This window comes from Podarcis erhardii, assembly GCF_964252035.2.
Source record: "Podarcis erhardii genome assembly, chromosome: 15".
In the NCBI taxonomy this organism is placed as follows: Eukaryota; Metazoa; Chordata; class Lepidosauria; order Squamata; family Lacertidae; genus Podarcis; species Podarcis erhardii.
Genome location: NC_138505.1, coordinates 23,353,789 through 23,379,951, shown reverse-complemented (window position 1 = coordinate 23,379,951; position 26,163 = coordinate 23,353,789). Strand labels below are relative to the sequence as shown.

The following is a 26,163-nucleotide window of genomic DNA, read 5'->3' as shown; positions in this document are numbered from 1 at the left end:
GCATTACTGATACAATTAGGAGAAAATGATCTAGCTTACCGAAAGGCAGTTGACTTGCAGTGGCACATCTTTAGTGACTTTTAGGAGTTTAAGGCCTCTTACCCAAACATCACCATTATTTGGGCCTCGTTGATGGAAAGGCGGGTTTGGAGAGATTGCAGGTGCCCGATAGCTATAAATAGGGCTAGGAAAGCCTTGGATCGGGCGGTGGTGCGTAGAGTGGCAGCCCTGGGTGGTAGGGTCATTGACCACCCGGGCATACATTTCAACTGCGAGGCCCTCTACCGGTTTGATGGCGTGCATCTTTCGGATGCGGGAAATGATATTTGGCCGTCTGACATAGCAAAGGGGATAAGGGATTGGTTTCAGGCATGAGAGTATTGGCGGTGAGCGATTGCTCGTGTGGCGGTTAGGCATTGGTAAGAAGGGGAATTTTTCCCAATTGGCAATTTACAGCCTTTTGGTTTTTCGCCTACCTCGTAGCAACTCATCACAACTTCTCGGCATTGGCGGTTAGGCATTGGTAAGAAGGGGTTTAGAGGATGGGGGCGAACGCCATCACCTCCCCCCAGAGAATGAAGGGTGATCCGATAAAGGACTCCGGGGGGCGTGGCCCTGTCCGAAGCCTATGGAGGTGTGGGCCTAAGGCACGCCCCCGGTGACCCGGGGGAGCTCCAAGTTGACTCAGCAGGAGACTCCCCTCAGCAGGAGACTCCCGCTCTATTGTGTTAACCCTTCCCGTGTCTCCAGCAAATGGGCTAGAGCCGGATAGTCGATAGGACCAATGCCTAAGCCAATGCCTCTCATTCCTGAATTCAATAAAGTTGTGGCCTAATTCGCCCATTTAACCTTAAATTCTGGTGTCTGGTGTCTTTATTTATCCTTGGTGGGGGGTGGGAACTCGCCACGCAACTAAGTCAGCCCATTGGTACTGTATTGTCAACAAGCCCTGGCATATATCGCTCTCCAGGTTTTCAGGCAGGGAGTCTCTCCTCACCCTTGCCTGGAGATAGGTGCTTTTTAGCCACTGAACCCGGATTCATGCTTCAATATGAAACTAATAACATGACTAAAGAGGTTCAGGAAAGGAGGTTCCAGTAAAGGCGGAATACGAAACAGGGACTACGACGCCTCCTGCATAAACCAGTTTAGAAGCAGAGGCATGGCTGGAGGCGGGAACTGGGGCTTGTAACAAAACAAAGGACCCCTTTCCTTTGCGCAAGTAGCCGGCAGGACGAGCCTGAATGGGACCTTGGAAAGGGCTGGCACCTATTGAAGGTTTCGGGGAAAGATTGGAGGAGGAGGAGGAAGCAGCGGAACTGGCGAAGCACATTCCCTCCCTCGACCCGAGCCAACTTTATTTGCAGGAAAATAGGAAGCTGCCCCTTGGTCCATCGAGCTCAGTATTGTCCACAAACCCTGGCAGCAATCGCTCTCCAGGTTTTCAGGCAGCGAGTCTCTCCCAGCCCAGCCTTTGGAGATAGATGCTTTGAGGCACTGAACCCGGATTAATGCTTTAATATGAAACTAAACGGCCAGAGGTTTTCCCTCAGACGGAGGTTTCCCCCCTCCTCAGGTGAAATAAAACAATACAATTAACGACTAAAGAAACAAACAAAAAAAGAACTTCCAAAAGCAGTTTAAAAACCTCTGGGGAGAAATTCACCTGCTCTCACAGCTAAACAGGGATTGTGTCCAACTTAAGTCCTGCTCAGGGTAAACCCGTGGGATTTTATTGATTTAAATGAGTCACACCCACTAACTTATTGTATGGTACATACAGTGTATGTATAATTGTTGGAAACCACTTGGATATTGTTATGAGTATATACACATTTATTAAAAATAAATAACCCTCAGGGGTCAGCAGACTTTTTCGGCAGGGGGCCAGTCCACTGTGCCTCAGACTTTGTGGGGGGCTGGACTATATTCTGGGGGGGGGGGAATGAATGACAGAGGTCCTATGGCTGGGTCGGGATGGCATGGGGATGAGGGACCAACTCCCTTCTCTTGCGGTGGCCCAATTAGTGCCATTGCCTTCCGTTAAGAGTTTGGGTGTAATCCTTGACACCTCCCTTTCCATGGAGGCGCAAGTTATAGCAACAGCCAAGGTGACATTTTTTCACCTTCGCCGCATCAAGCAGTTGGTCCCTTACTTTTCCCGCCCCAACCTGGCCACAGTGATCCATGCGACACTCCCCTCCAGGCTTGACTACTGTAATTTGCTCTACGCGGGGCTGCCCTTGAAGCTGTCTCTGAAACTCCAGCGGGTGCAGAATGCTGCAACGAGGCTCCTCACGGGGTCTCTGCCATGGGAGCATATTCACCCAGTGCTTTTCAAGCTGCACTGGCTCCTGGTGGAGTACAGGGTCAGATTTAAGGTGCTGCTTTTGACCTTTAAAGCCCTTCATGGCCTAGGACCCTCATACCTACAGGACTGCCTCTCCCGGTATGCCCCACGGAGAGCCTCAAGGTCCATAAATAGCAACCCCCTTGTGGTCCCGGGCCCTAAGGAAGTTAGATTAGCCTCACCCAGAGCCAGGGCCTTTTCAACTCTGGCTGTGGTCTGGTGGAACGCTCTGCCTCATGAGACCAGGGCCCTGCAGGATCTGATTTCTTTCCGCAGGGCCTGTAAGACAGAGTTGTTCCACCTGGCCTTTGGCTTGGAGCCAATTTGATTCCCTCCCTCCCTCTCTCTTTCTTTTTTCTTTTCCTTCCCCTCCTGCGATGAGGCTACATTTTAATATTTAAATGTTTCAATATTTTAATGTTGTATTTTAATTTTGTTTTTAAGTTGTAATCATTCAACTTGTTTTTATTATTGCTTGTAAGCCGCTCTGAGCGCGGCCTTGGCTGAGGAGGGCGGGGTATAAATAAAAATTATTATTATTATTCCATTAATGGGGAGCCGCCACCAAGAAGACCCTGTCACAGTTCACGGCTAAGTGGGCAACTGCCCATGTTTAAGTCATGCTGTTGAAGGGGTTGAGTGTTTGACACAAATTAAGCGCTGCTATGAAGTGTGCATGCAGATTGGATACAAAATTTAAGGAGTGTGGGGAAGAGCATCATCTCTCCCCTGCCTTAGGAATTTCTCAAGAGTTCTCACCCACATTCATACCTAAGGTTTTGAGTGGTGGCAAAAAATATTAGACCTGAACTTCTGACATGGCTGAGTGTTTTATCATGAGTGGCCAGAGGTTCTTGCTGTGAACATAAAAATTTTGCTTGTGTAATAATCTTTCTTGAACAGCATTCATTTAACTTCTGTCAGGAACTGAATGATGTCGGTGCCAGCAGCTGTATGGTCCCCCAATCATAGAATGGTAGAATTGTAGAGTTGGAAGGGATCCCAAAGGTAATCTAGTCCAACCCCCTGCAATGCAGGAATCTTTTTGCCCAACCTGGGGCTCAAACCTGGAGCACTACACAATTCTTTATAATATAATTATATATTGGCAATTCCTCCCAAAAATGCCCAAAGTTGCAAACATCAAAACATTAAAGTAATGCAATTTAAAATAATTTTTTAAAAAACACATATAAAATAATTAAATGCAAAACATTTAAAAGCTGTCACTAAAGCCTAATTTCAAGATTGCCATGGCCAGCATCTTTTATCCATCAAATGCCTTGGGTAACCAGGAATGTGTTTCAGGGGAAAGTTAAAGTCAGTAATGAGGAAGACAGGTGCATCTCACCCAAGAGGGCAATTCTGCGACTGGGGAACCACCACTGAGAAGGCCCTGTCATGGGTCAGCACCAGCCAGGTGGCAGTTGGTTATAGCTCTGCCAACAAGGCCTCCCTTACCAATGAAGCACCCCAGCCTTTTTTAGTGGGTTTGCTTGTCTCAAACTTTCTCACTAACTTGTTTTGTTTCCAGTCAAGCAGCAGCACCAATAGGCTCCATGCCCCCCCCCCCCCACGTTCTTTTAGAAAAATATTCCTGGGCTTACTCTGCCAGTTTAGCACCTGGCCCGTGTCCATCCTTTTACACTGCATTTTCTGCTTTGAGCAAATATTTAAATCACCTCATAGACAGAGGTCCTCTGCTTTGTGCTGAAGTCTGTTAGAACAGGAGCTTTGGAGAATGTTGGAAATGTCCCATTCAATTTTTTCATCTTCTAGCTGTGTCAAGACTTCTTAGCTGAGAAGGCTTCCAAAGAACAAGTAGGAGCCGATTTTGAGATTTGATCCATCTTGAGACAGTGTGTGCCATATCCTCATGGCTGTTAAAAATTAATAACTGAAAACAGATTCGGGAAGAAGTAGACTCCACAGTGGGAGCAGGGCCGGGGCGGGAGAGTGCTAGAGTCCTGTCTGGTCAAGTTGTGTGGGATCAATTTCAATCTGTTACCTCCGAGGATGTGGACAGGCTGCTTGGACGAGTGAAGCCAACCACCTGTCTCCTGGATCCTTGCCCATCCTGGCTTATAAAAGCTAGCCGGGAAGGACTGGGCGATGGGCTTCGTGGGGTGGTGAATGCTTCCCTCCGTGAGGGAGCCTTCCTAGACCTGCTGAAAGAGGCGGTTATTAAACCGCTTCTTAAAAAACCATCTTTAGATGCGGCCACGATGGCCAATTATCGCCCAGTCTCAAACCTCCCATTCTTGGGCAAGGTGATTGAGCGAGTGGTTGCTGAACAACTCCAGGCACGCCTGGAAGAAGCGGACCATTTGGATCCCTTCCAGTCGGGATTCAGGCCTCATCATGGGACTGAAACTGCCTTGGTCGCACTGGTTGATGATCTCCGGCGGGCTAGGGACAAAGGTGAGAGCTGTTTCCTAGTTCTGCTGGATCTCTCAGCGGCGTTTGATACCATCGACCATGACATCCTTCTGGACCGTCTTGAGGGGCTGGGAGCTGGGGGCACTGTCATACAGTGGTTCCGCTCCTTCCTCCTGGGCCGTGTTCAGAAAGTGGTGGTGGGGGATGAGTGTTCAGACCCCTGGCCGCTCACTTGTGGGGTGCCTCAGGGTTCTGTCCTCTCCCCCATGCTTTTCAACATCTACATGCAGCCACTGGGAGGGATCATCAGGAGGTTTGGGCTGGGTGTTCATCAGTATGCAGATGATACCCAGCTCTACCTCTCTTTTAAATCAGAACCAGTGAAGGCGGTAAAGGTCCTGTGTGAGTGTCTGGAAGCGGTTGGAGGATGGGTGGCGGCTAACAGATTGAGGTTGAATCCTGACAAGACAGAAGTACTGTTTTTGGGGGACAGGAGGCGGGCAGGTGTGGAGGATTCCCTGGTCCTGAATGGGGTAACTGTGCCCCTGAAGGACCAGGTGCGCAGCCTGGGAGTCATTTTGGACTCACAGCTGTCCATGGAGGCACAGGTCAAATCTGTATCCAGGGCAGCTGTTTACCAGCTCCATCTGGTACGTAGGCTGAGACCCTATCTGCCTGCGGACTGTCTCGCCAGAGTGGTACATGCTCTGGTTATCTCCCGCTTGGACTACTGCAATGCGCTCTACGTGGGGCTACCTTTGAAGGTGACCCGGAAACTACAACTAATACAGAATGCGGCAGCTAGACTGGTGACTGGGAGCGGCCGCCGAGACCATATAACACCGGTCTTGAAAGACCTACATTGGCTCCCAGTACGTTTCCGAGCACAATTCAAAGTGTTGGTGCTGACCTTTAAAGCCCTAAATGGCCTCGGTCCAGTATATCTGAAGGAGCGTCTCCTCCCCCATCGTTCTGCCCGGACACTGAGGTCCAGCTCCGAGGGCCTTCTGGCGGTTCCCTCACTGCGAGAGGCCAAGTTGCAGGGAACCAGGCAGAGGGCCTTCTCGGTGGTGGCGCCCGCCCTGTGGAATGCCCTCCCATCGGATGTCAAGGCGATGGACAACTACCTGACATTCAGAAGACATCTGAAGGCAGCCCTGTTCAGGGAAGTTTTTAATATGTGACATTTTAGTGTATTTTTTATCTCTGTTGGAAGCCGCCCAGAGTGGCTGGGGAAACCCAGCCAGATGGGCGGGGTACAAATAATAAATTATTATTATTATTATTATTATTATTATTATTAAAAGAGTTGGATGCACACACTTGAATGCAGTGTTTTGTGACAAAGGCTGTTTGTTTTTCAAATTTCTACTTTTATTTACTCAGTCTCTGCCAGCTTACTTCAGGGTAAGCAATACCATTTTTATTGTATCAGAACTGTTTCTCTCCCCACTAACTTCTTTATTCCAGGATAGCGCATGGCATCTCTTCTGCCTTCCTTCTTACAGTCTTCCTTTCAGAACTGGGTGTTTGTCATAAACCAAGGAAGTATCCAGAGAAGCTGCTCCAGTGCTATAAGACCCAGCTTTGTCTTCACTGTCCACAGGGCACATGTCTTGGTGACACCATCTGTAAGAGTTGCAGCAAAGCCCTTTGTGTACAACTGATTTAAACTGGAAATCTGGTTTTCAACTTTAAACCCATCAATGATTCTCCAACTGCATAAAGCAGAGGTGCTGAACCCATGGCCCTCCAGGTGTTGCTGAGCTACATCTCCCATCGGTCTCAGTCAGCGTGGCCAATCATCAAGGCTGATGGGAGTTCTAGTTCAACAACTTATGGTGGGCCATAGGTTTCCCGCCTGGCTAAAGGTTTGCAAGAAACTGCCCTGATGTATGTTGGAAACTATATACCATCTCTTCGCCATAAGCATCAACATTTAATACTGTATTTATATTTAGTGAAGAGATTTGAGACCATCTGCTCTGCCACCTATGTTCTGAAGCCTAATGATCACAAGGCATGTGTGGTCCCTTCAGAAAACCAAATAGTACAGGGCAGCCTACTGGATAGATTTGACTGACCACTCTGAAATGCTTATGTGAGAGTTGACCGCCTCCCACCAATATCACACAGCTCTGTCCTCTCATTATGTCCCTCTCTCGCTTCCCTACATGCATACAGCCTGGCTCTCCAGAGCCGTATGAGAGGTTGTCCGATCTAAACTGCTTCTCTTCAGCCTTGACAGCTGCACTGACTTTCAGCATTCCAGGACTGCCCCCCTTACTTAAGCAGTTAAAAATATGAATATGTCTGTGCCATCTTAGAAATTGTTTTGGAGGATGGACTAAGCTTATTTAATACCTCTGAGCAGTATAGATGTCTGTGGCTGATGCATTCGGCCTGGCAGCATATTCCAGCAGGAGAACTCCTATGTAAAGCAAATATATAGGTGGTTAATATTACTGAGTTATCGTCCAAGTAACATTATTCTGCTACAGCAGGGAGGGGAAACCTCAGGTTCAGGGGTCAAATATGGCCCTCAAGCACCACTTAACCTGGCCCCTAAGACTATCCCTAGACCCACCCCTCACCACCCTTCTGTCATATCCTATTTGCATGTTCAGGCTGGCTGGAGTATTCCCTTGAGCTCTAATAATGCTGCTTGCTGGAGGACAGGGGTGCATAGAAGCTACTCTATTGTAAAAGGTAAAATTTACATTTATTTCTCCACCACTTTGGGTTTTGGCCTTACTCATCACAAGTCTGTGGTCCCTGAAAGGTTTCCCTGAATGGTATGCAACCCTCTAACTGAAAAAAGTTCCCTGTGCCTGTGCCAGAGATCTGCCAGTCATACGTGAGTCATTCTGGCCCATGGTGGGCCTTTGTGGCATATAGACTAGTCTGAATATCCCCCCACTCCTGTACACACCTAATGCCACTAAAGTAACAGCAGTCCAAAGATCTAGTGCCATCTCTTTCCCACCCCTGCCGGGTGTTTTGTCTTTGCCAAACTTAATTCCAGAAGCAAAAGCTGAAAAATGGGATTTAAACTAGAAGGTAATGAAGATAACGTTTCCAGATGGGTGTATGCCTGAAGAAGTAGTCAATAGATCAGGTAGTCACAGGTGGTGGAACAGAAAATGGCAGTGATTGGGAGCAACAAGGAAAGGTGACCTGGCCATTGGCTTCTCTGAAATTACACTGATCCCTGGCAGCCTGCTTGCTTAAAACTACAGCAGTTCACACAGACAGGAGATTGTGTATCCATCATCTTCTGAAGAATTCCGAGACATGTTCTTAGGAACAAGTGCCTCAATGAAAATAAACTATTCCAGCTTGATGTGCTGGCTTTCCAATAAATTCAGTTCTGTGCTGATAACTTAAATCTTTTTGATGTCCACTGATTTGGTGTTGCCCTCTTGTGTACTGCTATGTGCCATATGATGTTAGTTGTACTGAGGGAGCCAGACTCTCCTTTGTATCGGGAACCAGAACACATTTTGTGCCTGTCAAAAATCCTCTTTTGATTGTCAAGGTATTGGAAACAGTTGTTTTTCAATTATAGATTTCTTCTCCCTATCCCAAATTTATTGCATCTTTTACATTAAGACATTTTACTCCTGCCTGAGATGAGTCACTTGCTACGTGGCTGTGCATCCAGTCAAAAAAAATGCCACTTTTTAATTATTGGTCAGCGACTCGCAGTTCAGAGTTGGGTTGGAAGATCACCCAGAAATGCCTGGTGATAATAAGCTTCAGCCTACTGCACTGAATTCTACATCATTCTGTAGTAAGCTGGCAAAGTGATTATTTAACAGCATTTTTCATTACCTCCATAGATCCGTGCCAGAGTATAGGCAAAGTCTCTTGCAGACAGCTGCATCGCGGCTTCCCCCTTTAAGCTTATTTTCTGAGTGAACTGTCTGAGTTTGTGGAGAGCATTTTGAACTATTTGCACAGAAAGTTCCAGTTCAGAGACGCTAAGCGCCACCTTCAACCTGGCCTGCAAGGAAATCAATCATATGGTAATCAGTGTTTCTCGAAACAGCCAGTACTGTTGTCCAATCTAAACCATCTTTTCAGCTGTTAGTAAATCTGAACCAAAGTTTACATTTTTTTCTGGACAACTATGTTGATCTGAACAAGAAAGAGGCTTGGGGTACCTTAAAGGATTTACAGTTGTCAGTATATAAACTGTTTGTGGCTGAATCCATCTGGAGGGCACCATGCACAAACAGACATAAACTGTTAAGAACTTGAGTCCACTTTATCACATGCATAAGCGTTATCACATAGTGCAATGGGGAGGGGGGGGGGAGTCTGTAGACCTCCAGCTATTTTTAGACTATACCTATCATTCCTGAATAGTGCCCATGCCAGCTAGCTGATGGAGACTCCAAATCCCATGTTGCAGCTTCCCAATCACATCTGGAGGGTCATGTCCCCCTCCCTTGTCATAGAATAAACACACATGATGTTAGATGGAATGAAATACAAAAATTCAGCCGGGATCAAATACGTTAAACCTTGAGTCAGAGCTTTCCAAACTGTGTTTCATGACATTTTAGTGTGTCGGCTGCAGTGTATAAGTGCAGCTGGTCTAACCTTCCATTTGACAGCATGGCTAAGAATCAAGCCATCTATGCTAGATGTTTTCGTCACCTCTTAATAGTGGCCTGCTCCTCAACCTGTTGCCCTCTGCCTTTCGGACTATAACTCCTGTTAGCCCCAGCCAACATGATGGTTAAAAAGTACAGTGATTTCTTAAATACTTTGGCCCCTATTACACACATGTCTATTCACAAACTCTAGGAAACAACCATTCGTCTTTATATTCATGATATTTGAGCTTTGTCTCTTTGAAAACCACTCTAGCACAGACAAACTGCTGCAATCTCTTCATCACAGCTGAGGGCACAGGAATGGATGTGGCTCATGCACTCCTTTCCACCTTCTGCAATCTTAACAGTAGCTTAATGCAGCCTTCCCCAGCATGGTGCCCTCCAGAGGGATTCAGCCACAAACTAGGCTATGTTCAATGTGTTGGCTTTGGTGTGTAAAACCCTATAGACCTTGGGACCACGGTACCTGAACGTTCATCTCACCCCCTATATACCCAGTCAATGATTATGCTCTGGAGGTGAGGGCCTTCTGCAGATGCCATCTTAGCAGGAGGTTCATTCCACACATTGTAAGAATCAGGTCTTTAGGGTTCTGGCACCTGCCCTTTGGAATCTGCTGCCTTTGAACATTATGTGCCAATTCTGTTGCCTTTTTGGTACCTGCTGAAGACCTTCCTCTTTCAATAAGCCTTTTAAGTGGCTATATTTCCCAGTCTGCATCTGTACTGGAATGGTTTTTAAGATGTTTGATTGTTTTATTGCCTGCTTGCTTGCTTACTGGGCTCCTTTGGGTGGAAGGATAGAATATAAGTTTAAGAAAACCACACAACACACACATACCATCAGCCCCTGCCAGCGCAACTCTGTTGGCCATGGCTGTTGGGAATTGCAGTCAAAACCATTAGGAAGGCACCAGGTTGGAAGGTAGGTATAGTTTAGGATTACATTTGTAGCAGTGGCATTAACAGTAATGTGTCCTTGTTGAGGAATGCTCACCTGGGCAGTAGAGAAAAATGCATCCAGCACTTTTCCTTGGCTCTTGACTAGGGAGCGCAGAACATCCAGAGAGAGGATATTGGTTGTTCCTTCCCAGATAGTTAGCACCTGTCAGGGAGTCAGAGAAAAGTGGGACAGCAAACAAAATGACAAGGGAAGGAAGCCAAAATATAAGACGTTGAGGGAAAGTTGAGATGTTAGACTAGTAATGGATAGAAGAGTAAGAACAACTGCATGTCACTCCAGATGAAATATCGCTCCTGAAATCTCTGCAATATATCAATCTCTGCCAATCTGTCACCCTCCAGATGTTTTGGACTATAACTCCCACCAGCTCTAGCATTCTATGGCTGTGCTGGCTGGGACTGCTAAGAATTGTAGTCTAAAACAATTGGAGGGCACCAAGCTGGCAAAGATTGAAGAAAATAAATGTAGAAAGCTGAAAAACAAATTGCCCTTTCTGGTCACAAAATACACTGGTCAGCACGGTTTTGAGTTGGAAAATGGGTAGCAGAGGATGCTGAGCTCTTTCCCGACAGCTGCTTTCTATGATCTGTAATTTTCCCATCCAGACTATATTAACAAGTAGGGGAATAGCATGGGGCAGGGGGGAGAGCAGCAGGCGCATGATTTTTAGGGGGTGTGAGCCACACAGGGATTCCTGCCCCACCTGCCTGCTGCTGGGGGTCTCTCAGCCCTGGAGCCTGGCCTGGCCTGGCAGCTGTGTCCCCAGCCCCCTTGCTGAATGTCTGCCTGGCCAGCGTCAGGGTGGGATGGGGATTTGCCAGCCAAGGGCCATGTCGGTCAGCCAGGCTTCTCCCTGCATGGGTGGGCAGGGGCGTAGCCCCGCTTGATTCTGGTGGCCAGGGATGAACTAGCACGCAGACTCCGTGAACCCTCCATGCCCCATGTACCAACACTTAGCAGTGTTGGCGGTGAGGGAAACCTGGCATGGTGGGTTCTCTGGGCCCTGCATGTCCGGCCCCCTCCTAGTGCACACTCGCCCCTGGCCACCAAAAAAGAACAGAAGACCGCTGTAAACAAGTGAGAATGGAATGGTGACACGTGCCCCCAGCCCTTCTCTGATGAAACGCAGTCTCCCGGATGTGCTTTGCAATAGAGAAGGGATTGTCCTCCAACTAAAATTTTTGAATGCCCCTCCCAAATATAGCCTGTTTATGTTTGCATAACTATTCCTTGATAGTGCTGAGAACTGGTCCATCTTTCACAATCTGCCAGCTGTGTTCATTTGTTACAGCAGACGGAGGGTTGGGGCATCTCAGGAGACGTATATCGGCTTACTATAAATATTCATCTTTGAAGAAATAACATTGGCACTAAGGGATTGTATCTAACTCATGATTAACACCTGCCGTTAAATTGAAGTCCCTGGTATTTGGCAAGTAAATCCAGTTACAAGCTGTAGGGACACAGTTTGAAGCTGCTCTTTCTAAGATATTCTGTATCAACAGCTGGTGCATTCTTAATCCTGGAGAAACAGATGCAGAGAGTACATTTTTCAACCTCAGAACATATACCTGAAAGAAGAGTGAAAAGAACTAATTCTATTGTGAGCTTAGACCACTGTGATAAGCAATGTCTAAGCCCCTGGAGACTCCAAATAATGGAGCCACCACCAAGATTCTGAAGCCAGTTTTTGTCCCCTGCTCTACCTCAACAGCATTGCTATAGGATATAGGCTGCTGAAAGAAGGAGAAGCTAAGAAAAATGCCTTTTTTGCAGGGTGTGGGTGTGTGGCTTAATACCTGGGCATCCCGTAAAATTCCTGCCAGGCCTGTATCTTCCATGTAGCCCTGCCCTCCAAAACACTCCAGCCCTTCTGAGGTAACCGCAACAGCCTGCAACAAAGACATGTGGTATGTGCACATTCCCATTAACCTTGAACACCCAGAGATCTGCCCCTGGTCTCCGCCCATCTCTGACCACTTCATATACACCTAAAGCGCATTACAGACCTGTCAGCAGACTGGGGTGTGGGGAGATGAAATGCGGCACATTTGCACTATCCCACTTTGCACTGTCTAGAATCTGGGGATGGGAAAGGCTTGTTGAAAAAGAGGATCAAGGCTAAGGGACCACCCTAGGGCAGAAGCCCATCCAGGAAAACATCGGAGTAGCTATAATTCCAATATGTTTATAATAGTTTAATTTCTTGAATATGCTTACCCTGGCAGGGTGTTACTATTTCACAACCACTTGGCCATTAAACAATTACCAAGTTTTGTTCTTTCCTTTTCTTTCCTCTTCTCCCCCACAATTAGCATCTGGCTCCTCTGTGAATCCTCCCTTTTTGCTTCAGAGCCCAATATGTAACTAAACCATGAAACCAAATTCTAGGCCTTGAAACAGTACTTGTTTCCCAGTGTAAAGTTTGGCAACAGGCGTCAGCAGCCTAAGCATATGCTGGTCTTGCTCAGTGTCCTTCTTGGTTTCTTCCAGTCCAAGCAATTTCCCTATCTCCATCATCAGCAGGAATGCTCCTCGAGCTTGAACCTGCAGGAGCAAGACAGCGTGGGATCATTAGGGCAGGGTGGAGGAGCACACAATGTTCTTACAACAAGTATCACTTGGCTGCAGAAAAAAGGATTTCATAATGTGCAAGGGTGGTAGCTGAGTGGCAGAACACCTGCTTGGCATACAGAAAGTCCCAGGATCAATCCCTGGAATATCCAGGTAGGGCTGGAAGTGTTCCCTGCCTGAAACACTGGAAAGCCAGTGCCAGATAATGTAGACAGTAATGAACTAGATGGAAAACGATGTCTTACTCAGTTTAAGGCAGCTTCCTATGTCTTAAGGATTTTAGCTTACCTTCACCTCACGACCAAGAGGAACGTGAATGTGGAGGGGAGTCTCATGTGCTTCATAGGTGGCAGGGGAAGACCTCAAGGGTCAAGGTCAAACAAAACCAGCACCTCCGAATGCTCACCTCCATTCGAGCCAAAGTCTGCATGTGCAAAGGGTGAGCCTTCAGGGGTTTCCCAAAGGCTTTCCTCTTGGTGGCATAATCCCTTGCCAGGGTGATCACTCTGGAGATGGAAGGCAATTTTTAGCTAATTAAATGCAAAGGTCACATGTGAGAAGATATGCCCCAAGGTCGCAAAGGCCACAGCTGTTGAGAGGAGTGACTAACCTGTGGCCTTCCAGATGTTGCTGGACTACAACTTGCACCAGCCCCAGCCAGCATGGCCAATGGTCAGAAATGATGGGAGCTGTAGTCTAACAACATCTGGAGTGTCTCAGGTTCCTCATTCTTCCTCTGTGTAGATTTCTGACTGAGGTAGCTAATTGTAGCTCACAAGCAGTGCTTTTATTTGAGAGATAGTAAGTTACCATCTGCACCATACACTGCAAGTACAAGTTTCTCCCAAGGAATCCTGGGAACTGTAGTTTACTACCACAATTTGGAAACCAGGAGTTTCTTAACAGCATTTTCACAGCCAACCTCATCTTACTTTAATGCTTATTCAGACAGCAGCATGATTCAAAGAGCCATAAATAATCCCAAGGACCCAGTAGGTCTTAGGGAAGAGAACATGAATTACCTTCTCATGCACGCAACTGCATAAATGACATTGTGGATCCTAGTGATGGTTAGCATGTTTACAATGGAAGCCACACCCCGGCCCTCTGCAGAGATCTGGAAGCATGAAGCAGAAAAAGCCAGAATAAGGTTAATTAGCATGGTCTGGATTGCAATTTAGTAAAAAGGGAATCCATTTGCTTTCTCTCATGTTCTCCCTGGGGCATAAAAGCCTATAATACCCTTTCCGCCTGCCCGTAACTCCTAAGCAGAGCAGTGGGAACTCTGCACAAATTCTTCAGTCAAGAAATACGTACACACAGCACAGTTGCATAGATACATATCTAGCCATTAGGAAGGGAAGAGCAGCTCATAGGGTAAAAACAACAGGAATGGGGTGAGGGGGCAGCTCAGTAAGCAAAACAAACCTGAAACATGCTAACAAACGATTGATGCAATTCTTTGGTAAGGATCTGCATAACAGAAGCAGAAAGGGCATGAAGGCCAAGGAACAAATTTTCAAGGATGCCAGTGGTGGATGGGACCAAAGGCAAAAGTGATTATGGACAATAATCTACTTTCAACACACACACTTCTTTATTCTCCATCCAGACAAAGGCCATTATTGGAGTTCAAGGACACATTCCACCCCGCCCAGAAAAAAAAGCCCTTGGGGTATAAAGTAGGGCCAGTAGGGTGTGTGGCCTGAGGAGTTTTAAGGCCCAGATACAGAGACCTGGAGCACCGCATTTGGCCTCCAGGTCTGAGGTTCCCCATCTGTGAGGAGATTGTAAGGTAGAGGCCACAGAGTGCATTGGCCTGCTCTTAGTCTTCCTCTGAGTACCACAGTACTCCAGAAGGCACTGTTCAACAGTTTGATGCTGTTTCTTTCTTGCTAGTAACTTGGTCTTCCTAAGGAGGCGGAAATTCTCATCCATGCTGCTTTGGCTGTTAGATGTCTGCTTCTGCACTTGCAAGGCAGCTCCATGCATGGGCAAAATCCACAGAGAGCTGCCCTGCTCCAGAGCACCTTGCTTTCATTTGTCTTATACCAGGGAAGTAGAAACTGAGCTTTGGAGGAAGTTTTCCTCCACACCTTTTTCTTTTTGCTCACCTTGAGTGACTTGGCTCCATTTAGGAGGAGTTCTGCGGTTGGCAGTTGCCTTGTGCCCAGCTTGTCTTTCAGCCGTTGTATCTCAATCCCATTCAGCTTCCCTTCCTCATTGCGCATCTTCAGGTAGAACAGAGACAGACCTTGGGAGCCCTGCAGCAGAGAATGCAAAGGTGAGAAACACTGACTGGTAACAAGGAGAACGGAGCTAGAATGAATACATTGTGCAATACATTAGTGCAGCAATGGGAAACCTCCAGTCTGTGAACCAAATTAGGCCAGGCAAGGGTTCTCTTTGGCCTGTGAAGCTGTTTTCTGCAAACCAAGCCCACCTGATCCTCACCTGACATCGTATGTGAAATGAGGATGTGGCAGGTAAAGACATGGCTGTAAGGGAACAATCAGGATCCTTAAAGTGTACTATGCTGGCTAGTTTCTTAGCAAACAAGGTTTGCTGTCAGTGCTGATCAGCTGTTCGGTGATGATACAAGCCCTGCAGGGATTGGCTGTGCTACAGAGTTCTCAGAGCTTGTTAGTGCAGCTGATTCCTGCCCAAAGTGGGTATAAGCTATAAGCGCTGATCAGCTGATTAACACAGCAAAGCCCAATGGATCATGTGATGGCAGGTGAGTAGCAGGTAAGTGGCCCCAACGCCTGTCAAAATGGCCAGTGAAGGACCCTGTTTCTCACCCCACTTCCACATTACTGATTACTGCTTGTGAGCTGGTCCTTCAGGTTCCCCAGTTAGGAATCTGACCTGCTGTATTTGTCCATCAGCAGTCATGCTCCTTGCCAGTGTCAAAGTTATATCTGAATCGGTGGCCGAAGTAAACCATTTCAAGCCATGGAGACTGTAGCTGCCATCAGGGAGTTCCAGGGCTACTGTCTCTGTGCCACTAGCTGCAAGAAAAGAACACCCAGTCTTAGCTGCTGCTGATCTTCATAAGTAACCAGCACTGGCTTCAAGCAGAAGAAAAAGCAACTTTATCATTCAGCAGTGTAGCGAAAAAAGAAGTTGGCACCTCAGTAACTTTGGGAAAAGGTCATGGCACCTGCTTCATATGCAGAAGTTCCCAGGATCAAACCCCAGCATTTCTAGGTAGGGCTGGCAAAGGCCCTTGCCCCAAACCCTGTCTGTATAAGGCAGCTTCCTATGTTCCTAAGGTGAAACATGAGCAATAGGAAAACTTAAGCAGCTACAATGTTTGCAATCCATCGGACTGGTTATATATTACCTTCCCACCAGCAATGTTGCCATGGTGATTACTGTGGGCCTGGCCTATGTGACATAATAATAATAATTTATTATTTATACCCTGCCCATTTGGCTGTGTTTCCCCAGAAGCCTGCGGATAGATCTAAGTTCAAGTTTAACAGAATCACGTGAGAAAGCATTAGAAACTATCAAATTTTATTCATATAGTCATGGTGGTGCTGTGAGTTAATTGAATTTTTAAACTGTGAGACTGCACATGCTTAAGAGTATTATATTTCTTATTACCAGGTTGGTAAACTGTTTTTCATTTGTTCAATTTTCTTTTCAATTAGAAATGTGGAAGCAGTTAAAAGCATGGAATGGAAGAGGTGTTGGGAGAAATGTTATTTGTGCATTTCTCAACAGGCGTTATACACAGGGCCATCTAAATAACCTCTCTTCTTGCCTCAACAGACCACTAGGCTGATGGTATATAACATTATCTAGCTGCACCACTACTCATTTCTTAAGGCATTTTGTACTGCACTCTGTGTCAGACTTCCCACTTTGGGGTACACTTACCAACATCAGAGCCCCCTCTGCGTTCAGTCATCCACTGGCCAGAAGTCCAGAATTTGGCAGGGTCACGAGATGTCAAGTGGATAAAAACTTCTTTGAGGGGTTTGGGGATACCCAAGGACTGTTGGGAGTTGCAGGAAACAGACGGGAGAAAGAACAACAAACAGGATTTCCTCTCCTGGTTCCTTCCACAGCAGCCCAAAGCTCCTTTGTCCTGTCATTTGTTGCTCCTCCCTCTTTATTCCTCTGCATGCTTTGGGAGACCAGGTAGGAGGAGAGCTGGTTTCAGCAGGAGGGGGAGACTCCCTGAATTCTTCAGCAGCCTCCCTCATTTCTGTCTCCTGGCCCCATTCCTCTGACACCTCTGAGGCTCGGCTGCCCTCCGCCACAGCCTCTTCCTGCTCACTAAACCCTGTTGCTTATTCAGCTTTCAACACTTTCCTCTGACCCCGCATCATTGTCCTACCACAAATGCCCTGGCTCTGAGCCTTCTCTGCCTGGTGGTTCCCTTGCTGGTGCCTCCCACCACTCCTCTGCATCCAACCAGTCCATGACAGTCTGGCTAGGGCTGGGTGGGCTGCAAAGTCAGGCAAGGGACCTTTCCCACAGAGCTCTTACACAACAACTCCAGATAGTTAGGGTTAGACTTTGATCTTTTAAATTTCAGTGGCGCCCTGTGCAAGGCCAAAATTTGGAGCCCCACCCCCGGCCTTTGCCTTCCATTCTGCTCTGTTCACTATGGTGCCCTGTAGGCTCAGAGCCCAGTGTGGTGGAACCAGTTGTGTTGCCAAAGATCTGCCTCTGAGCTAATGGCCAAAAGGTTTTTCAGCAGAGCTGGCTGATATGCATCACTTTGGATCTAAGCAGAGCCAGGATGCCACGTATGCACCAGTTTTGCTAACTCCCAATCTGGCCTTATTAGGGAAGGCCTTGGGGAACTGAGGAATATGTCTTATATAGAGTCAGACCATTAGCCTACCTCAGTATTAGTCTAGCAGCTCTCCAAAGTTTCTAAATAATAGTGTTGTGGATAGGGGTTTTGTTTTTTGGTAAGGGGAACTTATGGGTAGGGCGTTTTACTTTGGTAGCAGCATTCCAGAAATGAACCTCCAACTTAGTCTAATTCAGAGCAATGCAATATAGTGATCTACCTGCTGAGCACTGACTTGTGATCTCACCTCTATTACTTTTGCTGCTCCATCAGTCATGGCCAGAGGACATGAAAAAAGACCAGAAGAAGGTGCGAAAATGTACAGTTTGGCAATCTGATGAACGCGGCTGTGAAGGAGAAACAAAGCCTTGCTGAATTTAGAAATGCCAAGGGGAAAATATATTTGCTATAGAGAGATCTCAGCTGGATTATAGCTACACAAGAAGAGCTTGGCTAAAGGCCTATCAGGTTCAGCACTCTGTTCTCACAGTGGCCAACCAGATGCCTCAATGAGAAGCTCACAAGCAGGACATGAGTACAACAGCAGTCTTCCCACTTCCAATTCCCAGCAAATGGGGTTCAGAGGCTTACTGCCTTCAACAGCGGAGACAGAACATAGCCATCATAGCTACTAGCCATTGATAGTAGCCTTACTTGAATTTGCCTTGCTGACTTTTAAAGCCATCCAAATCGGTGGCCAATCATTACATGCTGTGGGAGTTCTACTGTGGGAGTGCTTTCATCTAGAAAAGTGGCACTATCCCCACTGTAGGGACATTTCATTTTGAATGGTACTGGAGGTATATGGACATGTTCGCCGCCCTGAAGTGTGGCCAACTGAGTCTGAAGGTGTCAACTAAATTTGTACCTCCAGTTAGAGTATCTCCTCTCATAAGCCTCAGCAATCAGCCCCTCCTCAGCCGAGATCTCCTTCATCCTCTTCCAGGCTGGGCAGGTGATAATTTCATCTACACGCCGCCCCCAGGCATCGAACTGCTTAAGTTGTGGAGGGTTTATCTCACACTTGTGTCCCAGGAGATCAATTTCATCCTTCACTCGAGCCCCAAACTGTTCAAGGTCCAAACGTATGTCAGCAAACACCTGCAAAGTAAAAGAATGTAGGCAGATGGACAAGTATTTATGTATAAATAAATAAATAAATAATAAAATAAATAAAATAAAATAAAAACATCACAGCAAGCAGAACATAAAACAAAGTATTGGGCTCCCTGTTTTACCTCACCTGTCTCTTATACTGATCCTTTTAAACTGAGTATTGCTGTTATTTGAAATGTGCTTATGTTATAAAGAATCAACCCCGCTGCCTGAACTTTTGGACTTTCCTACAAAACATGGCTTGGGAGACTGTCTTGCACTTAAAAAAATTACTACTTAATAACTGCACATACATAATGACCCATACATAGTTCACTTTTCACCTGCTTCAACTAGCAAGGTTTGTTTTTAACTGTGGACAGCAGCTTGGGATCAGGGCAAACTGCTGGCTTCTTGCATAACTTTTAAGTAAAGAGCAAACACCCATCTGACTTTTAAATCAGTGGAGGGCAAAATACTTTGCTGTAACTCAGGGGAAGAGCATCTGCTTTGCAGACAAAAGGTCCCTAGTTCAATCCCCAGTGGTGGCTCCAGGTAGGGCTGGGAAAGGTTCCCTGTCCAAACCCCTGGAGAGCTGTTGCCAGTCAAATATAGATAATACTGAGCTAGATAGGCCAATTGGTTTGATTCAGTGGAAGGTACCTTCCTATGTAAGGCCAATTAACACAGCTGAGAGAACAGAACCTTTAGCAATGTGCAAAAGATAGTGGTGGCTTCTGCAGTGGTCCTTGGTATAGGAATAGGAATTCTATTAACCTGTCTCTATTTCCATTTGTGAAATATTGGAGGGTATTCAAGGACAGCTTTGGAATTCAGTGTAGGCTGCTACATTTGGATGCATGGGGTGCTGCCCTAAGAGTCTCAGTCTTGCTTTTTTAAAAATCAGAGGAAGTAGTCAAATCCATGTAAATTGTCTGTGCAAACGAGCTGAGATTCTTGCATTGTAGGGGGTTGGATGAGATTACCCTTGGAGTCCCTTCTAATTCTACAATTCTAGGAGTCTTTAGATGTCACAGAACATTGTGTGTGTGTGTGTGTGTGTGTGTGTGTGTGTGTGTGTGTGCATTAAATATATATCTGTGTGTCTATGTATATATGATGATATATAAAATACAGACCTCAGTTGGTAGCTGTGATTTCAAGTAATCCTGAAGAAAAGCATCTTCCAGGTATGGATTTCCAATCCTAGGCTGCTCTTGACAAAAGACCCCAATTTCTTTCCTGGCAAAAAGCTCCCTTGGGTGTTGTGAGGAGCATTTTTGATCCATGGGCTCCACTTGCTGATTCCAGCCTTTGGAAAACGCGATTCGCCTCTTGCCCCAAGCTTTGCACTTTTGATTCCCTGCTTGCCCTAAGCTTTGCAACCAAACTTCGCAGTTTGACATCTTCGGCTTGCAATGCGTCCACATGGCCAACTTGCCAAAATAAATAAACAAACAAGCCAAAAGCCAAAAAGCAAACCAAAAGCGGCCGAAGAAAGAACCTAGCGGGCGCGTTTGTTTCACCTTGAGCCACCTCCCCCTTCCAACAACATGATTAAAAAGTTCAGTAAAGGCGGAAGCCAAAACAGGGGCGATCCTGCGTGCATAAACAAGTTTAGAAAGAGACAGCTCCTCTGCAGGCCAGGAGGCCAATCGCCCCAGAGGCATGGCTGGGGTTTGCATAAAAAAAGAAAAGAAAAATGGATCTTTCCCATGCGCTAGCAGCCGGCAGGATGAGGCCGGCGAGCAACGCCGAAAGGAGACTTCATAGGTACACCTTGCAAAGCACCGATCTGAAGGTTTCCCCAACCGGCAAAAGGAGGAAAAGGAAACAGCGGAGCTGGCGGAGCAGACTCCCTCTCTCCATCCGATTCACCTTCATTTGCACGAAAAAAGGAATCTGCCTTCTACAACTAAGTCAGCCCATTGGTACTGTATTGTCAACAAGCCCTGGCAGATATCGCTCTCCGGATTTTCAGGCAGGGAGTCTCTCCTCGCCCTTGCCTGGAGAGAGGTGCTTTTTAGCCACTGAACCCGGATTCATGCTTCAATATGAAACTAATAACATGACTAAAGAGGTTCAGGAAAGGAGGTTCCAGGAAAGGCGGAATACGAAACAGGGACTACGACGCCTCCTGCATAAACCAGTTTAGAAGCAGAGGCATGGCTGGAGGCGGGAACTGGGGCTTGTAACAAAACAAAGGACCCCTTTCCTTTGCGCAAGTAGCCGGCAGGACGAGCCTGAATGGGACCTTGGAAAGGGCTGGCACCTATTGAAGGTTTCGGGGAAAGATTGGAGGAGGAGGAGGAAGCAGCGGAACTGGCGAAGCACATTCCCTCCCTCGACCCGAGCCAACTTTATTTGCAGGAAAATAGGAAGCTGCCCCTTGGTCCATCGAGCTCAGTATTGTCGACAAACCCTGGCAGCAATCGCTCTCCAGGTTTTCAGGCAGCGAGTCTCTCCCAGCCCAGCCTTTGGAGATGGATGTTTTGAGGCACTGAACCCGGATTAATGCTTAATATGAAACTAAACGGCCCGAGGTTTTCCCTCAGACGGAGGTTTCCCCCCCCCCACCCCTCAGGTGAAATAGAATCCTGCACGCTTCCCGCCTAAATTAAGCGCCCGCCTGGGAGCGTCAGAGTCGACCGTTGAATTTAGGCGGGAAGCGGGCAGGATTCTATTCGCCCTGAAGGGAAGCTCCGTCTCAGGGAATTTCCGTCTCAGGGAAATTGCGGCTTTCCCTCCCGCCGTCGCAAAACTCCCCCAGATATATAGGGAAAGAAGGAAACAAATGTCCCCAGTGCTTGCCCCAACTTCGAGATAGCCTACAGCCTACTAAGGTCTGGAGAGGCTCAGTTTCTTCTCAGTTTGAAAATAGCCCTCTGATCTGATCCTCAAGGGAAACGCGCTCTGCACTTGCTCAGGGACACTTCAGCTGCCCTTCACGCGTTCCAGGGGTCGCTTAGTATTCATTTCTTAAATTTATAATCCCGCCCTTCATTGCAAATGAGCCCAGGGAGGCAAATACTTCTGTAATAAAACAATACAATTTACGACTAAACAAACAAACAAAAAAAGAACTTCCAAAAGCAGTTAAAAAACCTCTGGGGAGAAATTCACCTGCTCTCACAGCTAAACATTTCACGGATTGTGTCCAACTTAAGTCCTGCTCAGGGTAAACCCGTGGGATTTTATTGATTTAAATGAGTCACACCCACTAATTTATTGTAAGGTACATACAGTGTATGTATATTTGTTGGAAACCACTTGGATATTGTTATGAGTATATACACATTTATTAAAAATAAATAACCCTCTGTGGGTCTGCTCCGAGTAGGACTAGCATTGGTGCAACCCAGAATTGCCACGGACAGTATCTGTCAGCCTTCAAATGCACCGGATCAGGGGTCAGCAAACTTTTTCGTCGGGGCCAGTCCACTGTCTCTCAGGCCTTGTGGTGGGCCGGACTATATTTTGGGGGGGAAATGAACGAATTCCTATGCCCCACAAATAACCCAGAGATGCATTTTAAATAAAAGCACACATTCTATTCATGTAAAAGCACGCTGTTTCCCGGACCATCCGCGAGCCGGATTTAGAAGGCAATTGGGCCAGCTCCGGCTCCTGAGCCTTAGTTTGCCTACCCATGCACTGGATAAACGGGAAAGTTTTGAATTACTCCTAAAGGTTGCAGACAGGAAAGTTTTGAATTACTCCTAAAGGTTGCAGACAGACACACCTCACTAGGGAGGGCATCATGGGCATAACCGGGGGGGGGGGGAGCTGTCGCCCCCTCAAAAAAATCAGTACAAATCAATACAAAAATGAGGTTCTATCCCCCACTAACAAAAGTTTGCATCCCTTAACAAAAGCTTGCTCCTCACCCACATTTGTACCTAAGGTTTTGAGTTGTGGCAAAAAATATGAGACCTGAACTTCTGACATGGCTGAGTGCTTTATCACGAGTGGCCATAGGTTCTAGCTGTGAACATAAAAAAATTGCTTGTGTAATATCTTTCAAGAACAGCATTCATTTAACTTTTGTCAGGAACTGAATGATCTGGGTGCCAGCGGCTGTATGGTCCCCCAATCATAGAGTTGTAGAACTGTAGAGTTGGAAGGGATCCCAATGGTAATCTAGTCCAACCCCCTGCAATGCAGGAATCTTTTTGCTCAACCTGGGGCTCAAACCTGGAAGACTATACAATTCTTTATAAATATTATTATGTTTCAAAGCAGTAACTGAACCAATTTCTAATACTCAGAAAATGTGATTCTCAGTAAGAAGTGAAGCTTTATGCTTTATCCCTGCGTGTCACACTCATTAACTTTGTACAGTACATATACTGAGTCACATAGACCATTAGTCTCCCTTCCTCTGTCCTAGTTTAAGGCAAAGGCTTTTTTCTAGCCTGCCATCTGAGTACTTTTTATTTCAAGTATGTTTGTAACTGGGAATGAGGTAGGAGAAGAGGGAAATAATATAGTTCATTGCCTTGAGTAACATGGATGAAAGGTGCCGACTAAATTATAAATGTTGTTGTTTAGCCGTTTAGTCATGTCCGACTCTTCGTGACCCCGTGGACCAGAGCATGCCAGGCACTTCTGTCTTCCACTGCCTCCCGCAGTTTGGTCAGACTCATGTTTGTAGCTTCGAGAACACTGTCCAACTATCTCGTCCTCTGTCATCCCCTTCTCCTTGTGTCCTCCATCTTTCCCAACATCAGGGTCTTTTCCAGGGAGTCTTCTCTTCTCATGAGGTGGCCAAAGTATTGGAGCCTCAGCTTCAGGATCTGTCCTTCCAGTGAGCACTCAGGGCTGATTTCCTTAAGAATGGATCAGTTTGATCTTCTTGCATTCCATGGGACTCTCAAGAGTTTCATCCAGCACCATAATTCAAAAGCATCAATTCTTCTGTCACTTCCATACATCACTACTGGGAAAACCATAGCTTTATCTATACGGACCTTTGTTGGCAAGGTGATATCTCTGCTTTTTAAGATGCTGTCTAGGTTTGCCATCGCCTTTCTCCCAAGGAGCAGGCGTCTTTTAATTTTGTGACTGCTGTCAACAAATTAAAATACAATTATTCTAATCAGTAGCATGTGAATAAAAGGCAGCTAAAACTATTACACACACTCAGGTAAGCCATAGCTGTTGAATAGTGCATAAGTAGGCAAACTAAGGCCCGGGGGCCGGATCCGGCCCAATTGCCTTATAAATCTGGCCCATGGACGAGTACTGGAATCAGCGTGTTTCTACATGAGCAGAATGTGTGCTTTTATTTAAAATGCATCTCTGGGTTATTTGTGGGGCATAGGAATTTGTTCTTTTCTTTCCCCCAAAAAATATAGTCCGCCCACCCCACAAGGTCTGAGGGACTGTGGCCCCCTGTTGAAAAACTTTGCTGACCCTTGGCGTAGGTCAGTCTTGAAAATCAGCCTCCAAAGCTTAATGGTCTTCAAAAACTTTTGCTAGCCTGCCATATTTATGGTAATCATTTGGAGTCTAAAACTGGGGCAGCCAGGGAGCAGCTGAAATCCCTGGTTGCCTAGAAGTAACTCTTTCTTATCACAGGCATATCTGTCTTCCTGTAGGTCCAATACTCCTTGGAAAACAGTTAACTGAACGAATATGGCTACTGCTCAACTCTTGCATATTGGGCAGAAGCCCAAAACTTTGAAGGTACAAAGCAAACCTGTAGTATTATTTTAAGAAGAAAATGTAGACCTCCAATTTATTTATTTGTTTTCTAAAGCAAATAGGAAATATGTTTTCATCATTTTTAGGAAACGTCTCTGTTTCCAAACAGAGTTGCCACTGAGCAGCAGTCTATGGTTTTGGTGAAAAGGCTGCTAGCAGTTTCAGTCTCCTGCATAACTTACCTCCGAGGGCTCTTCCCAGAAAGCTCTTATGGAACCTGCTATTTAGATGGTAACTTTTGCTGCCTTTGCCTTTTCTGTTTCATTGAGCTCTTCAGTTATTACATGTCAGGCTTATCCACATTGAAGTTTAGGGATGCTGGTGGTCTAAACCACTGAGCCTCTTGGGCTTGCTGATCAGAAGGTGGGCAGTTGGAATCTGCATGATGGGGTGAGCTCCTGTTGCTCTGTCCCAGTTCCTGCCAACCTAGCAGTTTGAAAGCACACCGGTGCAAGTAGATAAATAGGTACCCCTGTGGTGGGAAGGTAAACGGTGTTTCCGTGTGCTCTGGTTTCCATCATGGTCTCCCGTTGTGCCAGAAGCAGTTTAGTCATGCTGGCCACATGACCTGGAAAGCTGTCTGTGGACAAACGCCGGCTCCCTTGGCCTGAAAGTGAGATAAGCTCCACAACCCCATAGTTGCCTTCGACTGGACTTAACCGTCCAGGGGTCCTTTACCTTTACCTTACATTGAAGCTTAATGTGGATTTGAAGCTGCTCTCTCTGTCTTTGTCTCTGTCTCTCTGTTTGCAAATATAGTGAGATGTACACATAGAAAAAGCACAATACTTCTGATTTCCAACGGAAGAGCAGTTAGGTTGAACTTGAAGCCACTTGTCTGGAAGCAGCCAATATTTGGTAGCTGGAAATCAACTTGGCAAACACCAGTTAACTGCATTGTTTTTCTTCCTCCAGACATGTGCCTAAAAATTCTTCGAGAAGATAAAAGCTGCCAGGGTTCACTCCAGATAGTCAAGTGGTAAGAAACAGAAATCCCAAATGATCAAGAAGATACCATAGTGGATATTGATTGTAGCAGATGCCTGGCTCTGCACAAACTCTCTACAAACATCTCCAACCAAGGATGGTACAAAAACCAGAGATTTATATAATCGTTACTATTGATTAACTGGGCACAGGTTTTACATTCCAGAGCATTCCTTCATTTTGTTTGCTATGAGCTCTAAACCCCATTTGGCAACTAAGAATGTTATCACTATATATATTTGGATGAATGTTCATTCATTAATATATCTGCTCCAGCAGGATTCAAGGGTGCTTTGATGCGCTGGAAAAGAACTATGTAAGTTTTGATTTCATTTATATTAAACCGTGTTTTAAGTATCATGAGATTTCACCACAAGGTTACAGAAGGCAGGGGAACCTCACTGCAAAATTGTCTGCTCTTCACCTCTTGCCTTGAATGAATTGTCTTGACCAAAGAAAACTTTTCCTCTAGAGACGTAAGGTTTGCCTATGCCATGTCTGCAACTGGAGTAAATGTGGAGATGTCCATGAATCAAATCAATTTGCAGACTATTCTGCTGCATGTTGTGCCTGATAGTAATTCAATAAGTAAGTTTGAACCAGACTTGTAATATATATATTATGAAAATAAAAAAAATTAGATGACCATATCCCAGTCCAAAAGTGCT

The 26,163-nt window shown here is 46.2% G+C and overlaps 2 protein-coding genes across 14 annotated transcripts in view; one reads left to right on the top strand and one right to left on the bottom strand.

The window, feature by feature from the left end:
- The first annotated feature begins 955 nt into the window (after positions 1 to 955).
- Positions 956 to 26,163, top strand: part of HORMAD2 (HORMA domain containing 2) — a 48,491-nt gene continuing 23,283 nt past the window's right edge. For 2 of the 13 annotated variants that reach the window (XM_081842050.1, XM_081842060.1), the window contains exons 1-5: positions 20,628 to 20,733; positions 24,403 to 24,490; positions 24,595 to 24,739; positions 25,424 to 25,487; positions 25,775 to 25,811. In XM_081842050.1, the coding sequence (XP_081698176.1) occupies positions 24,440 to 24,490; positions 24,595 to 24,739; positions 25,424 to 25,487; positions 25,775 to 25,811 (297 nt within the window). In that variant the 5' untranslated portion in view covers positions 20,628 to 20,733; positions 24,403 to 24,439. Of the gene's footprint in view, positions 1,014 to 20,443; positions 20,576 to 20,627; positions 20,734 to 20,795; positions 20,819 to 20,845; positions 20,883 to 20,971; positions 21,084 to 21,871; positions 21,981 to 24,402; positions 24,491 to 24,594; positions 24,740 to 25,423; positions 25,488 to 25,771; positions 25,812 to 26,163 lie in introns of those variants that run through there. The other 11 variants (XM_081842061.1, XM_081842049.1, XM_081842058.1 and 8 more) reach the window with 10 other exon arrangements.
- On the bottom strand, positions 6,174 to 20,487 carry LOC309330335 (acyl-CoA dehydrogenase family member 11-like; the record flags this gene model as incomplete). The annotated part of the gene is made up of 14 exons (XM_081841837.1): positions 6,174 to 6,358; positions 7,094 to 7,160; positions 8,564 to 8,735; positions 10,351 to 10,458; positions 12,117 to 12,209; positions 12,724 to 12,864; positions 13,298 to 13,397; positions 13,914 to 14,008; positions 15,006 to 15,155; positions 15,760 to 15,902; positions 16,780 to 16,897; positions 17,955 to 18,054; positions 18,576 to 18,808; positions 19,942 to 20,487. The coding sequence occupies 14 exons, from the start codon at positions 20,485 to 20,487 to the stop codon at positions 6,232 to 6,234; spliced, it is 2,193 nt and encodes a 730-aa protein (XP_081697963.1). The 3' UTR covers positions 6,174 to 6,231.